Raw genomic sequence first — 14,091 nt, 5'->3', positions numbered from 1 at the left:
CTATGGCTATGCTATATGTTGCTTGCACACAATGTAAACATCTCACCTCTACAGAATGACTACCTGTAGTTGGCTTATTATAGGGCTATACGCATTTTGCACTAAGTGAACCTTATAGCAGTCTTCTTCCATGACTGATAGTAGGCTATTGATAGAAGGCTATGTTAGTAATACAATACTTATTTTCAGTGCTTTCAAAAGCCATCATCTGACTTGCCTAGTTAAATAAAGGTTAAATTAAATTAAATTCAAAGTCGAGGTCGCTACTCCTAGTGGTGTTCCGGGGGAACTGCAGTGTGGTCGTCAAAATGTATTAAAAAACACGTCCCAGGGATGTGTCCTTTCGGGACCTCTAACAGAATGTGACTGGCAGAACGGGTGTTGTATGTGGAGGATGAGGGCTGCAGTAGATATCTCAGATAGGGGGGAGTGAAGCCTAAGAGGGTTTTATAAATAAGCATCAACCAGTGGGTCTTGCGACTGGTATACAGATACGACCAGTTTACAGAAGAGTACAGTGATGTGTCATATAAGGAGCATTAGTGGAAAATCTGATGGACATCGGTCCCCAATGAAAAAGTTTGAATACCACTGATTTATAAAGAGTTTTGATTCGTTGTCTTGTATTTAAATTGTGTGGCACTTTTTGTCACGTGCTTCAAGGGGGCGTTATGATTCCAGCCAATAGTTACGTGCACAAAGAACCTTGACGGCCGGATGATAGCTCTGATTGGACAAACACTCCAACAATCACCAACTGGGCCCGCCTCTTCCCGGAAGCTGACTGTCAGCTGATTTGTTTTTATTGACAACGGTGACGATACATTATCGGTAAATATCCTGAACACAAAAGCTCATTTCTTCGTCTTTCCCCCTTTTCTCTCTACCTATCTTTCCTCCGCGTACCCCGGTATGGACGAAACTAGTCCGTTGGTTTCCCCGCTACGGGACTCCAACGACTTCGGCTTCTGCCCCACCGAGCCCACCAGTCCCCGGGGCGGATTTGGAGGCACGCCGGGCTCGGTGGTTCGCATCCCGGCCGGGAGTCCGGAGCGCAGCCGGGAGAGACAGCCGTTGTTGGACCGGGACCGAGGAGGTTCACCGCGGGATCCGCATAGAAACGACTTCTCGGAGGATCCCGAGTTTCGAGAGATCATCCGCAAGGCGGAACGCGCCATCGACGAAGGGATCTATCCGGAGAGAATCTACCAGGGATCCAGCGGCAGCTACTTTGTCAAAGATTCACAAGGGGTAAGAAAGAGTGAAAAGCATTGAAAGGAGATCACAATCGATCGATTTAGCTAGGTCACCTGAACAGCTATGGATTGCATGTCGTCATATTTAGCTAGCATATATCAAAGATAAGTACGACACTTTGTTTTATTGTTTATGAATGACAACAAGGAGATTGACAAGTCCATTAGTTATCATCCTTGAGTAATGATGTCTTGTGCGTCTTTTTATTGTCCAGAAGGCTTCACTGTTGCAGGTAAATTACTCACATCTCACTTTGTGCTCTAAAAGTGGACAAGGCCTCTGGTTTGTTTCCTTCAGTATGACCTGTAAATATATCCTCCCACCGGAGAAACCGCCTGGGGAAACCGGTGTCTAACTTCAACCTCCATTGTCCTGTTTGCTCTCTCCAATGTGGCCCCGTTCTGGTGTTGTTTATTGACTGTACTTCCATACAGTAGAGTTGACCCAGTTACAGTCTAGCCAATCTCTTATCTGGAACAGCTGTGTCACTGTGGCAACACCAGCTGAGGAGCCTAGTGCCCTTTACTCACTCTCATGTGTTGGCCTCGACTCGCGGATAGACGTTGTGTGTGTTGGTGTAACGCAGGGACCAAAGCCTCACAAATGGCACTGTATTCCCTATATAGTGCACTACTTTTGACCAGAGCCCGAACACACACGTACACTCCCACACAGCTTCACGCAACACAGTCTATCCGTCTGCATCGGCAATCAGTCATTGTGACGCTGAACTCATGGGGTTGTAATCACCCACACACTCTTGGTAATAATGATGAATTGTCACGAGGTTTGTTGGGATGGAAAATAGTGCTCTTTCTATTTGATTGAGCTCCAGTCTAGAGAATTCTAACCAAAATCTAATCTTTGGATAGAAACATGAGGGAGAAGCAAACTATGGTGACTTGGTGCACAGACATAGACCTGGTACTAGTATCAACTTACCCAACATTTATCATCATCTGAAACTCCACGAGGCGGTCACATTTGTTGGTTAAAAATGGAAGTGTCTCTGTGGACTTTGGAAGTCTTGACGTGTAGGGGAATCCACCAGATTTCACTTCCTGTATGTGTAATTCCAAACAAGCACATTGTCTACCGGAATTGAGCCAGGTCTGTCTATAGTATTGTACCGACCCTGTGTGTATGAGCGCAGATATCTGCTCTGCCATGAAACATGCTCCTGTGCCAGTCGAGTAATTAACAGAACAGTGTTGGTACAGTATGAAGCATGGTAGTTAACAGAACAGTGTTACAGTATGAAGCATGGTAGTAGTTAACAGAACAGTGTTGGTACAGTATAAAGCATGGTAGTAGTTAACAGAACAGTGTTGGTACAGTATGAAGCATGGTAGTAGTTAACAGAACAGTGTTGGTACAGTATAAAGCATGGTAGTAGTTAACAGAACAGTGTTGGTACAGTATGAAACATGGTAGTAGTTAACAGAACAGTGTTGGTACAGTATGAAGCATGGTAGTAGTGTTGGTACAGTATGAAGCATGTAGTACATGTGTTGGTAATGAAGCATGGTAGTAGTTAGTGTTGGTACAGTATGAACAGTGTTACAGTATGAAGCATGGTAGTAGTTAACAGAACAGTGTTGGTACAGTATGAAGCATGGTAGTAGTTAACAGAACAGTGTTGGTACAGTATGAAGCATGGTAGTAGTTAACAGAACAGTGTTGGTACAGTATGAAGCATGGTAGTAGTTAACAGAACAGTGTTACAGTATGAAGCATGGTAGTAGTTAACAGAACAGTGGTACAGTATGAAGCATGGTAGTAGTTAACATGCAGCACCTGTGGAGAAATTTCTCCCTGTCTCCTCTGCATATTGTAACTTCACTCATCCCATCTTTTACCAATGTTAGATTTGCTCACAGCACAGGTGAGTTTGCAATTAGAAAATGCCTACCTAAATTTCTCTCTGTCTCTCTCTGTTTCTCTTTGTAGAAGATCATCGGTGTGTTCAAGCCTAAGAACGAGGAGCCTTATGGTCAGCTGAACCCAAAGTGGACCAAGTGGCTCCAGAAGCTGTGTTGTCCCTGCTGTTTTGGACGGGACTGTCTAGTCCTGAATCAGGGTTATCTGTCTGAGGCTGGGGCCAGTCTGGTGGACCAGAAACTAGAGCTTAACATAGTACCCAGGACCAAGGTAGGGAGGGGTTAGACACACACACACACACACTGAACCAGGGTAGTCTGTCTGAAGCCTGTGCGATCAGAAACTAAATACAGTCCCCGGTGCCAAGGTAGTGGTTAGACACACACACTTAGGCACGCAGGTACTGGGAGGTCCTGCGTCAGGATTCTTTCTTGATTTCCTTCACTCTCTCACTCTCACTCAAACACACTCTCTCTCTCCTGTCCTCTCTCTCTACATCTTCTTCACCCTCTCCTTCTCTCCACCCTCTTGCCCCCCACCCCATCTCTCCACTAGGTGGTGTACCTGGCCAGTGAGACGTTTAACTATAACGCTATAGACAGGGTCAAGTCCAGGGGTAAGAGGCTGGCTCTGGAGAAGGTACCCAAAGTGGGACAACACTTCCACAGGATCGGCCTGCCTCCCAAGGTACGTCTGCTGCTTCCTGGTTGTGTTCCAAAGGGTACCCTATTCCCTTTATAGTACACTACTTAGTTCACATACTATTCTTGAACTACAGGCCGCCCAGAGGGAAATGCAGGATGAAGGGTTTTTAAAGTGAATCCTTAATTGAAGTAAAGAGATTTAGCAGATTAAAGTTTTAAAGTTGAGACTTTACTCTAAAACTTCTCTATTATGATCTGTGATTTCCTCTAGATTTGATTACTCTCTCTCTCTTACTCTCTCTCTTACTCTTTTCCACCCTCTCTCTCTCTCCCACCCCCCCCACCCTCTCTCTCTCCCACCCTCTCTCTCTCCCACCCCCTCTCTCTCTCCTCTCTCTCCCACCCTCTCTCTCTCCCCTCTCTCTCTCCTCTCACTCTCCTCTCTCACTCCGCTCTCTCTCCCACCCTCTCTCGCTCCTCTCTCTCCCACCCTCTCTCTCTGTCTCGCTCTCTCCCTCCTGTCCTCCAGTTGGGTTCGTTCCAGATCTTCGTTGAGGGCTTTAAGGATGCAGACTTCTGGCTGCGGAGGTTTGAGGCAGACCCCTTGCCAGAGAACACCAACAGACAGATGCAACTACAGTTTGAGAGGCTGGTGGTCCTCGATTACATCATCAGGAACACCGGTACGTAACCAAGGCAATGACGGTGAAGAAAGACAAGCAGGCCGGCTGACACCTGTGTGAATATGTGACATGTCAATCCCTTTAAGAAATAGTGATGTGGAAGGTGTATTAAAATCTAACATCTCTGTCTCCACAGATCGGGGAAACGATAACTGGCTTCTAAAATATGACTGTCCCATGGACCAGGGAAACAGGGTAACCACACACCCACACACCAGAACAGGCACTGAAACCTTGTGTGTGTGTGTGTCTGTTCCTTTTTCGGTGTCTGTTCTGGGGGGTGTACTCTTATGCACTTGTGTCTGACTCAGAGTGCTCTCTTTCCACCTCTCTGTCTACCCCCCTGTCTATCACCCCTCCTCTCCCCTCCACTCTCTCTGTCCAGGACACAGACTGGGTAGTAGTGAAGGATCCTATCATCCAACTAGCTGCTATAGACAACGGACTGGCCTTCCCTCTCAAACACCCCGACTCCTGGAGAGCCTGTAAGCACCGCCTTCTGCCTCCTCAACCAATCACTGAACAGCTTGTAGAGATGCTCTGACCAATCACAGAGCAGTTTGTAGAGATGCACTTTCCCACTGACCAATCACAGAGCACCCTATAGAAATGCACTTTCGCTGTGACCAATCATTGCATTTCTCACTAAAGTTTGTTCATTTTTTGACCAATCGTAGACCCGTTCTACTGGGCGTGGCTGTCCCAAGCCAAGGTTCCATTCTCCCAGGAGATAAGAGAGCTGGTTCTTCCCAAACTGGCTGATCCCAACTTTATCAAAGATCTGGAGGAAGACCTGTACGAACTGTTTAAGGTGAGGAGGAGGAGGGAGGGAGACAACTTCAAACGGAATTGATTATCCAATCTTTTGATGGTGTTTCTATTTGAGTATTTTTGACCCTTGACCTGTGTGTTGCAGAAAGACCCAGGCTTCGACAGAGGGCAGTTCCACAGGCAGATAGCTGTTATGAGAGGACAGGTATGTTTTAAATAAGCCATGCCTCTTTTTAAATGACATATCCCGGAAAACTTCAATTAAACACAGTCTCAAAACGCCGCCTGTCCATTTTTAATAGCCTGGGAATCGGCACACATTTCAGCAAATAAAAGCCGGGTTTAGATGAATTGTTTACAAGTGAAAGTCGGTGAGTAACGTCATTGGATGAGACGGCAGTGTGGTTTGACGTGGTCGGCTCAACTACAGCCGATACGAGAGACTGAAGGAGTGAGAGAATGGTGCAGAAACATGAACTCTGGGGTTACTAGGCAGTCTAGTCTCTGCAAGTCTAACCTGCGATGGATGTGTTACTCTAATGTTTATACTGCTCACAATAAACCGCGTGGTAGTCTTCTCAACCTTTTTATTGGGCAAAAGCTGTGCACATTAAGGAAATAGAAGCTTGGCTCTAATAAGCGCCGGTCGTGTTCAGTGATTGAAGCAAATAAATGTTGGGCTATTAATTGAAGTTAACTTGGAAATAACTATGTAGAAATAACTTCTCATTCTTTGTAGATCAGTCAGTCACAATTGACCCACAATGCATCACAGATGTCATGCCCTTATGGAGAGTATCCAACCTGTCGGTCTCTCTCTCACCCCCCCTGGTGGCCTAGATCCTGAACCTCAGCCAGGCTCTGAAGAACAGTAAGACCCCCCTCCAGCTGGTCCAGATGCCTCCAGTTATAGTAGAAACAGCCAGAGCACCACAGAGGGCCAACAGTGAGTCTTACACACAGAGCTTCCAGAGCAGGAGACCCTTCTTCACCCGGTGGTAGAGGAGGAGGAGGAGGAGAGTGAGCAAGTGTGTAAGTCAAATGTATATGTGTAAAGGGCAAACGAGCGAGGAGTCTCTCAGCCCGCCCCCGCCCTCTCCTACCCCCGCCCCGCCCTCTCCTACCCCCGCCCCGCCCTCTCCGCCCCGCCCTCTCCGCACCGCCCTCTCCTACCCCCAACGGACACAGACGGTATTGAGAATGACTGAGGAAGACGAGGAGGACTGAGGACAAAAGGAAGAGAACGCATATCCCTCCGTCTGTTTGTCTCTGTGCCTTGTGTGGATGTCAAAGAAGAAGATGATATATCTTCCTATAAGGAATGGAGTCTATATGATGGGCTTAGTAAACTCCCTTTCTATGGAGGTGTCCCAAAAGGAGCCCTACTCCCTAGTGCACTACTTTTGACCAGGGCCCATAGGGTTCCATTTGGGAAACAGACACTTAACTCAGCCACTGCAGTTTTAAAGCCTCTCTCCTTCTCTCTCCCCCGGTTTGGGTGAGAGGTGGTGTTGCATTCCTTATGACGGCCACTCTGTGGACAGCAGCAGCCATGCGGACTCATTGCTCTCATGGCGCTCTACTGCCCCCTTTGTCTTCGGATGAGGAACTGCAAGGTACTGCAGTGCATTGACGTTTTAGGGGGCCACATTTGGAGAAACGACGAGGGGAAAAGTAGATCAGATTTTCCTCTCCGCCATTCTGTAGTCAAATACATTTAAGATGTCTCCCATCGCTTCTGTTTACTTTGATTTCTGGTCATTTAAAAAAATATTTTTTTGTTCTTGTGGGAGAAAGATGGACACGTTTTTTTGAAAACACACTATCAGGACTTCCTGCTGTTGCCACAGATTCTAACTGACCTGAAATGTATTGTGACATTTGCACTGTATAATTTGTATGTAATATATTTAATGAAAGATTATAACACAACTGTATTACATTAATACCATGTATCTTGTCGTTTGTTTTGATAAATGTGTTTTTATTTAGAGCGAAGACTCTTTCTTATTTTCCCCACACTTTATCTGGTGAGGACATTCATCTCCTTGTTAGACAAACCTATGCACACAAATACATATATGCAAGTTTACTTTGACAGATTTGCATGTTTATGTGTCAACCATAACCCTTAAGCGGATAGTTCACTCAAACTAAATCTTATTTTTATCTTATCTTATATTTATTCACTTTCAGTACAGAGTGACAACTGTCCTGTGTTTTACATCACAGTTAAAGCTGTGTAAATGTCTTCCCATGTTGTTTACACCTGTCCAAGTCCTTTCAGGTTTAGTTGTAGGACATCTACCAGGTATAGCTTTGTTATAGAGAGAACCATTTCTAGTGTTACTGGCTTTTCTACGAAGTCCATGCCTTTGGGATGTTTGGACCACACACAGGCCGTGTTCGAGAGGATCAAAACCGCAATGTATCATGGGCAAATTGTAACTGACCGACTGATCTACAAATAATGAGTTATTTGATGCAAGGTGATTTGTAGATTCGACAGTTGCCTGCAGTCGTTTTGATGCTCTCGAACACAGCCATAGTCACCTGCCGATAGTGTTGTAGATCGGTCTGTCTGCTCTGATCAGTCAGTGAACAGTGACTGAGCAGGATTGATAATGCTCTCAAACAGTCATTGTGATGTTGCCAGTTCTCTCCCTTCCTTTGGTTAAAAGTGACAACGTCTCGACAAGTAAGGTTAGGTTGACAGTATGGTCGAAAACGTACTTCATTTAACTCCACACATGGCAACTCTGTATTGAATGACACCTCGCTCTGATTGGTGTGAATGGAAAAAGGACCAATCACAGAGCAGCTTTACAACACGTTTTAAGTTCAGCAGGCCAGCGCTCATTTCTCTCCATTGGCTCAGTGTAGAATGCGATGGAGGTAGCGTTCTGGGTCCCTGGTTCCCTCCTGCCTCGTCGCGGCCCCCAGCCTCTCCAGATGGGGTCTCTCTGAGGGCCTCTGTGCGTCCGTCGACGGGGCGCCCCCTTCTGCACCTGTTGACCCACCAGGGAGGGGGTCCAGCTCTCCAATATTACTGGGGTCCTCCTCTTCATTGTCCTCAGGGTGGTCCAAACCCTCCTTAATCCTGGAAGGAGAGGAGGGAGAGTGTGAATAGGGGAGGGAGGGAGAGCATAAATGGGGGGAAGGAAAGAGTGAGGGATAGAAGGGAAAGTGAGAGAGAGGGAGGGAGAGAGAGAGGGAGGGAGGGAGCAAGGGAGAGAAGGAGAGAGGGAGGGAGCAAGGGAGAGAAGGAGAGAGGGAGGGAAGGAGAGAGGGAGGGAAGGAAGGAGAGAGGGAATTCTCTTTAAAACAAAGTCACAGTGGAGACATATCTGGAAGTGGTATTTCAGGCCCAACCCTGCTTCTACCTATGCGGTTGCTTCAGGGCCTGTATGTATCAAAGCTTTCAAAGTAGTAGTGCTGATTTAGGATCAAGTTTTGCCTTTTGGATCACAAAGAATAAGATTAGATGGACATGGGGGATCTGATCCAAGATCAGTACTATGAGATGCTTGATACATAGGGCCTCAGATGTGCAAACACTGACATGGGATAGAAGAAGAGACCATAGAGATCATTAGAAGCCTGACTACCACTAATTTAATCGATCTGTCAGTTAAACGTAAGTTAAATGTGGAGTCTATCTAGTCAGGTGGAGGATGTATTTAAAGGATTTGAGCTGATCTGTCTGTTGATGCCAGACCAAATACCCTTGACCTGGTTTCCACTCTCTTTAATTATGTCTCTCTGCCTCCTCTTTCCTTCTCTCGTTGTGCTCTCTCTCTCCATCTGTCTCTAACTCCTTTCTCTCCCTTCTATCCCTCCTCTCTCTCTTACCTGAGGTGTCCAAATGCTTTCAGCAACTTGGGTTCTCTGTGTCCCTCCGTCCTGATACCACTCCTGCTTCTGGCTCTCACCCTGAACCCCACCAACGCCTGGGCCAGCCCTGCATCCATCTCTCCCTCCTCCTCCTCCTCCTCTTCCTCTCCTCCCTCTCTCCCTCTGTCTCGCTCTTCTCTGCCCCACACCAGTCTTGCCCGCTGCTCTGGGTCCCGGTCCCCGGCCACATGGAACAGCCGTCTTAGCTGACGCAGATTTACCCCCGCGAAGATGTTGGAACATCCCGACTTCCTGCTTCGCCTCTTTTCAGGCTGCCAGAGCAGGGACGGACCTTCCTCCACAGAGGGGGGTTCCGGGTCCTCCATAACCCTCTGAGAGAGGGGAGATGGAGGGGTGAGGAGGAGAGGGGAGGGATGAGGTAGTAGTAGGGAGATCAGGTTGATGAGAGATGGATTGAAAGAATAGAGGGATTCCAAGACAACTCCGTCAGCACCTGCAAACAAACAGACATCAATCATTAGTTAAATGTCGCTAGCCCCTGACCTGGGCTGGCAACTGCCCAGCAACCTAGATAGTCTGTTTTGTGGGATGACAGCATTATCCTTGAGCCTCAGACCACACAATGTCTGCATCCCAAAATAGCACCCTATTCCCTATATAGTGCACTCTGGGCCCTGGTCAGAAGTAGTGCACTACATGAGAATAGGGTGCCATTTGGGATGTAGCCAAACACACTCTGTAGGTTGTCAAGGAAACACATGCACACATGCAGTGTAAGCCTGCTTAGAGAGGAGGGAGAGGAAGGAGAGAGAGGGGATGGGGGGGAGAGGAAGGAGGGAGAGAGCGAGAGAGAGGAGGGGAGAACAGAACGTTTAAAAGCTGGTTGTTGACTCCAACAAGGGATAAAGAGTGGATGTTGGACTGAGGCCCTTTGTGTTGTTACTAAGCAACAGTGAGACATTATCTTATAGTTCAACTATATTACAAGGCACTTGTATTAGTATAACACTGGCACTGTCTGAAATACTGATGTTGACAGAAAAAAGGTGAAAGCAAAGGTTAAACAAAGCAACGTTTAATGAGAGAGGGTGGTGTCTGTCAGGCGGAGGTCATGGCTTCATTTTCCGTTTAATGAGAGAGGGTGGTGTCTATCAGGCGGAGGTCATGGCTTCATTTTCCGTTTAATGAGAGAGGGTGGTGTCTGTCAGGCGGAGGTCATGGCTTCATTTTCCGTTTAATGAGAGAGGGTGGTGTCTATCAGGCGGAGGTCATGGCTTCATTTTCCGTTTAATGAGAGAGGGTGGTGTCTATCAGGCGGAGGTCATGGCTTCATTTTCCGTTTAATGAGAGAGGGTGGTGTCTATCAGGCGGAGGTCATGGCTTCATTTTCCGTTTAATGAGAGAGGGTGGTGTCTATCAGGCGGAGGTCATGGCTCTTCATTTTCCGTTTAATGAGAGAGGGTGGTGTCTATCAGGCGGAGGTCATGGCTTCATTTTCCGTTTAATGGTGTCTATCAGGCGGAGGTCATGGCTTCATTTTCCGTTTAATGAGAGAGGGTGGTGTCTATCAGGCGGAGGTCATGGCTTCATTTTCCGTTTAATGAGAGAGGGGCGGAGGTGGTGTCTATCAGGCGGAGGTCATGGCTTCATTTTCCGTTTAATGAGAGAGGGTGGTGTCTATCAGGCGGAGGTCATGGCTTCATTTTCCGTTTAATGAGAGAGGGTGGTGTCTATCAGGCGGAGGTCATGGCTTCATTTTCCGTTTAATGAGAGAGGGTGGTGTCTATCAGGCGGAGGTCATGGCTTCATTTTCCGTTTAATGAGAGAGGGTGGTGTCTATCAGGCGGAGGTCATGGCTTCATTTTCCGTTTAATGAGAGAGGGTGGTGTCTATCAGGCGGAGGTCATGGCTTAATTTTCCGTTTAATGAGAGAGGGTGGTGTCTATCAGGCGGAGGTCATGGCTTCATTTTCCGTTTAATGAGAGAGGGTGGTGTCTATCAGGCGGAGGTCATGGCTTCATTTTCCGTTTAATGAGAGAGGGTGGTGTCTATCAGGCGGAGGTCATGGCTTCATTTTCCGTTTAATGAGAGAGGGTGGTGTCTATCAGGCGGAGGTCATGGCTTCATTTTCCGTTTAATGAGAGAGGGTGGTGTCTATCAGGCGGAGGTTATGGCTTAATTTTCCGTTTAATGAGAGAGGGTGGTGTCTATCAGGCGGAGGTCATGGCTTCATTTTCCGTTTAATGAGAGAGGGTGGTGTCTGTCAGGCGGAGGTCATGTCTTCATTTTCATAGACACAGGGCTGGCCACAGATACAATGAAGCATGACACTGTCTGATGCGCTAAGATTAGTAAACCTAGTGTAAAATCATCTAATTATAAGTAGTATATAAAATGACCAATTGTTTACATAATGAGTAACTTGATGAATATCATAGATAATAGCCTACATCAAGTACCAACAATCATTATTATGCTTGACAGTCACAGGGGCAGCCACTGAAATGCGGGAATGCCTAGTTATGCCTGGAATTATAATTGACCTTCCCACCCAGCAGCGAAGCGCAATCTGCTCCATAGGCGCGTATTTTGCGAACAGTTTGCTGCGGGCCGCAAATTTCACGATCGAACATATTTGCTTATAGTATGCCTACCAATAACGTACAAATAATGCTTATAAAATAGCATGACATGTTGTAAATCAACATATAACGTTACCTGCACAACAAAATCAATGAGCTATTAGTCAAGCGGATTTGCTGCGTGACAGCATCATAGAGATTATAAATTCTTACCCCTTCAGCAAGTGAACGCAGTAAAATCTGATACCTGCTCAGGCTCTGAGGAGATGTAGCCTACCTCGCAGATATGGAATTCCATATGGAAATTGACATTATCCGCTATTTTATAGTAGCCTTCTTCTGCTGTCAAAGACGAGAAGCAAACAAAGTTTTTCTGTGTAGTGTGCGCTTGAGCCCTCACAATGAACTCTCTCTCTCACTATCTCATTCTCTCTTTGTCTCGCTCTCTCTCGACAACCAATAGCAGCACTTGGGACACAGCGCTCCCCTCCTATTCGACCGGGGCGACCCCCTTCTGACCAATCACAGGCTTTGAGAGAGACGCGTCAGCAACTGTTTAGATCACACAGTGTACAAGGTGTGATCTGACATTGACGTCATCGGCGCGTGTGCTTACCTCAAAGCCAGGGTTGCCATGTCATGGAGCGTATTATTAAGCTCCCAATAATAATAGTTTTAATGGAAAACTTTTCTTCTGTTGTTACAAATTACGTCGATATTCCTTCTTAATTCGCTAGCTAACGTTGTGGGGGAAAAGGGTTTATTAGAGAAATGTGTCAAATCATCTCTTGCTGCAACAGAAATGTTGACCTAGTATTCTGAACCTGTGGGAGGGTTTTTAAGAGGTTATTGTCATTTCATATGGACCTGGCAACCCTGCTCAAAGCAGAGGGGAAGAAGCCATCAGGAGTGTAATTCATCCATGTGCCATTCCTCCTCCACAGACATATCTATAATCATCATCATAACAGTGTGTAACAAATTGTGTAAGACAGGGTAAATGCATCCGCATGCGTCAGTTAGGCCGGCGTCTAGCCGAAGTCAGTTAGGCGAACCGAACTAGTGTGGTCCCATGCACTCAAAATGCACTGCTCCAAAAAATAAAGGGAACACTAAAATAACACGTCCTAGATCTGAATTAATGAAATATTCTTATTAAATACTTTTTTTCTTTACATAGTTGAATGTGCTGACAACAAAATCACACAAAAATTATCAATGGAAATCAAATGTATCAACCCATGGAGGTCTGGATTTGGAGTCACACTCAAAATTAAAGTGGAAAACCGGACAACAGGCTGATCCAACTTTGATGTCATGTCCTTAAAACAAGTCAAAATGAGGCTCAGTAGTGTGTGTGGCCTCCACGTGCCTATATGACCTCCCTACAACGCCTGGGCATGCTCCTGATGAGGTGGCGGATGGTCTCCTGAGGGATCTCCTCCCAGACCTGGACTAAAGCATACGCCAACTCCTGGACAGTCTGTGGTGCAACGTGGCGTTGGTGGATGGAGCGAGACATGATGTCCCAGATGTGCTCAATTGGATTCAGGTCTGGGGAACGGGCGGGCCAGTCCATAGCATCAATGCCTTCCTCTTGCAGGAACTGCTGATACACTCCAGCCACATGAGGTCTAGCATTGTCTTGCATTAGGAGGAACCCAGGGCCAACCGCACCAGCATATGGTCTCACAAGGGGTCTGAGGATCTCATCTCGGTACCTAATGGCAGTCAGGCTACCTCTGGCGAGCACATGGAGGGCTGTGCGGCCCCCCAAAGAAATGCCACCCCACACCATGACTGACCCACCGCCAAACCGGTCATGCTGGAGGATGTTGCAGGCAGCAGAACGTTCTCCACGGCGTCTCCAGACTCTGTCACGTCTGTCACATGTGCTCAGTGTGAACCTGCTTTCGTCTGTGAAGAGCACCAATCTTTGTGTTCTCTGGCAAATGCCAAACGTCCTGCACGGTGTTGGGCTGTAAGCACAACCCCCACCTGTGGACGTCGGGCCCTCATACCACCCTCATGGAGTCTTTTTCTGACCGTTTGAGCAGACACATGCACATTTGTGGCCTGCTGGAGGTCATTTTGCAGGGCTCTGGCAGTGCTCCTCCTGCTCCTCCTTGCACAAAGGCGGAGGTAGCGGTCCTGCTGCTGGGTTGTTGCCCTCCTACGGCTTCCCACGTCTCCTGATGTACTGGTCTGTTTTCTGGTTGCGCCTCCAAGCTCTGGACACTACACTGACAGACACAGCAAACATTCTTGGCACAGCTCGCATTGATGTGCCATCCTGGATGAGCTGCACTACCTGAGCCACTTGTGTGGGTTGTAGACTCCGTCTCATGCTACACTAAAGTGAAAGCACCGCCAGCATTCAAAAGTGTTTCTAGTCTATTGGTTACTATGTGTAACCAT

At 47.0% G+C, this 14,091-nt stretch overlaps 2 protein-coding genes and 1 long non-coding RNA gene across 9 annotated transcripts; 2 read left to right on the top strand and 1 right to left on the bottom strand.

Annotated features, from left to right (window-relative positions):
* Window positions 1-755: 755 nt before the first annotated feature.
* Window positions 756-7,229, top strand: pi4k2a (phosphatidylinositol 4-kinase type 2 alpha). The gene is made up of 9 exons (XM_052528121.1): window positions 756-1,251; window positions 3,208-3,408; window positions 3,694-3,825; window positions 4,312-4,465; window positions 4,602-4,660; window positions 4,851-4,950; window positions 5,143-5,276; window positions 5,382-5,441; window positions 6,077-7,229. Exons 1-9 carry the CDS (start codon window positions 913-915, stop codon window positions 6,236-6,238), a joined length of 1,341 nt encoding a protein of 446 aa, XP_052384081.1. The 5' UTR covers window positions 756-912; the 3' UTR covers window positions 6,239-7,229.
* Window positions 7,128-12,115, bottom strand: avpi1 (arginine vasopressin induced 1). Of its 2 annotated transcripts, none has more exons than XM_052528127.1 (3): window positions 11,951-12,115; window positions 9,089-9,584; window positions 7,128-8,336 (listed from the first exon to the last, which is right to left on the bottom strand). In XM_052528127.1, the coding sequence occupies exons 2-3, from the start codon at window positions 9,454-9,456 to the stop codon at window positions 8,111-8,113; spliced, it is 594 nt and encodes a 197-aa protein (XP_052384087.1). In that variant the 5' UTR covers window positions 9,457-9,584; window positions 11,951-12,115; the 3' UTR covers window positions 7,128-8,110. The 2 variants fall into 2 exon arrangements, with proteins under 2 accessions (XP_052384087.1, XP_052384086.1); XM_052528126.1 differs by having other exon boundaries at window positions 11,887-12,110.
* Window positions 9,595-11,874, top strand: LOC127932463 (uncharacterized). Of its 6 annotated transcripts, none has more exons than XR_008145436.1 (4): window positions 9,595-10,199; window positions 10,253-10,517; window positions 10,729-11,258; window positions 11,312-11,874. It is a non-coding gene; the product is annotated as an uncharacterized LOC127932463 (long non-coding RNA). The 6 variants fall into 6 exon arrangements; XR_008145434.1 differs by having other exon boundaries at window positions 9,595-10,517; window positions 10,729-10,993; window positions 11,047-11,258; XR_008145433.1 differs by adding an exon at window positions 10,616-10,668 and having other exon boundaries at window positions 9,595-10,517.
* Window positions 12,116-14,091: the final 1,976 nt, after the last annotated feature.

Source organism: Oncorhynchus keta, chromosome 10 (assembly GCF_023373465.1).
Source record: "Oncorhynchus keta strain PuntledgeMale-10-30-2019 chromosome 10, Oket_V2, whole genome shotgun sequence".
Classification (NCBI taxonomy): domain Eukaryota; kingdom Metazoa; phylum Chordata; class Actinopteri; order Salmoniformes; family Salmonidae; genus Oncorhynchus; species Oncorhynchus keta.
The sequence above is the reverse complement of the archived record's forward strand: the minus strand, read 5'-3'. Positions and strand labels throughout refer to the sequence as shown.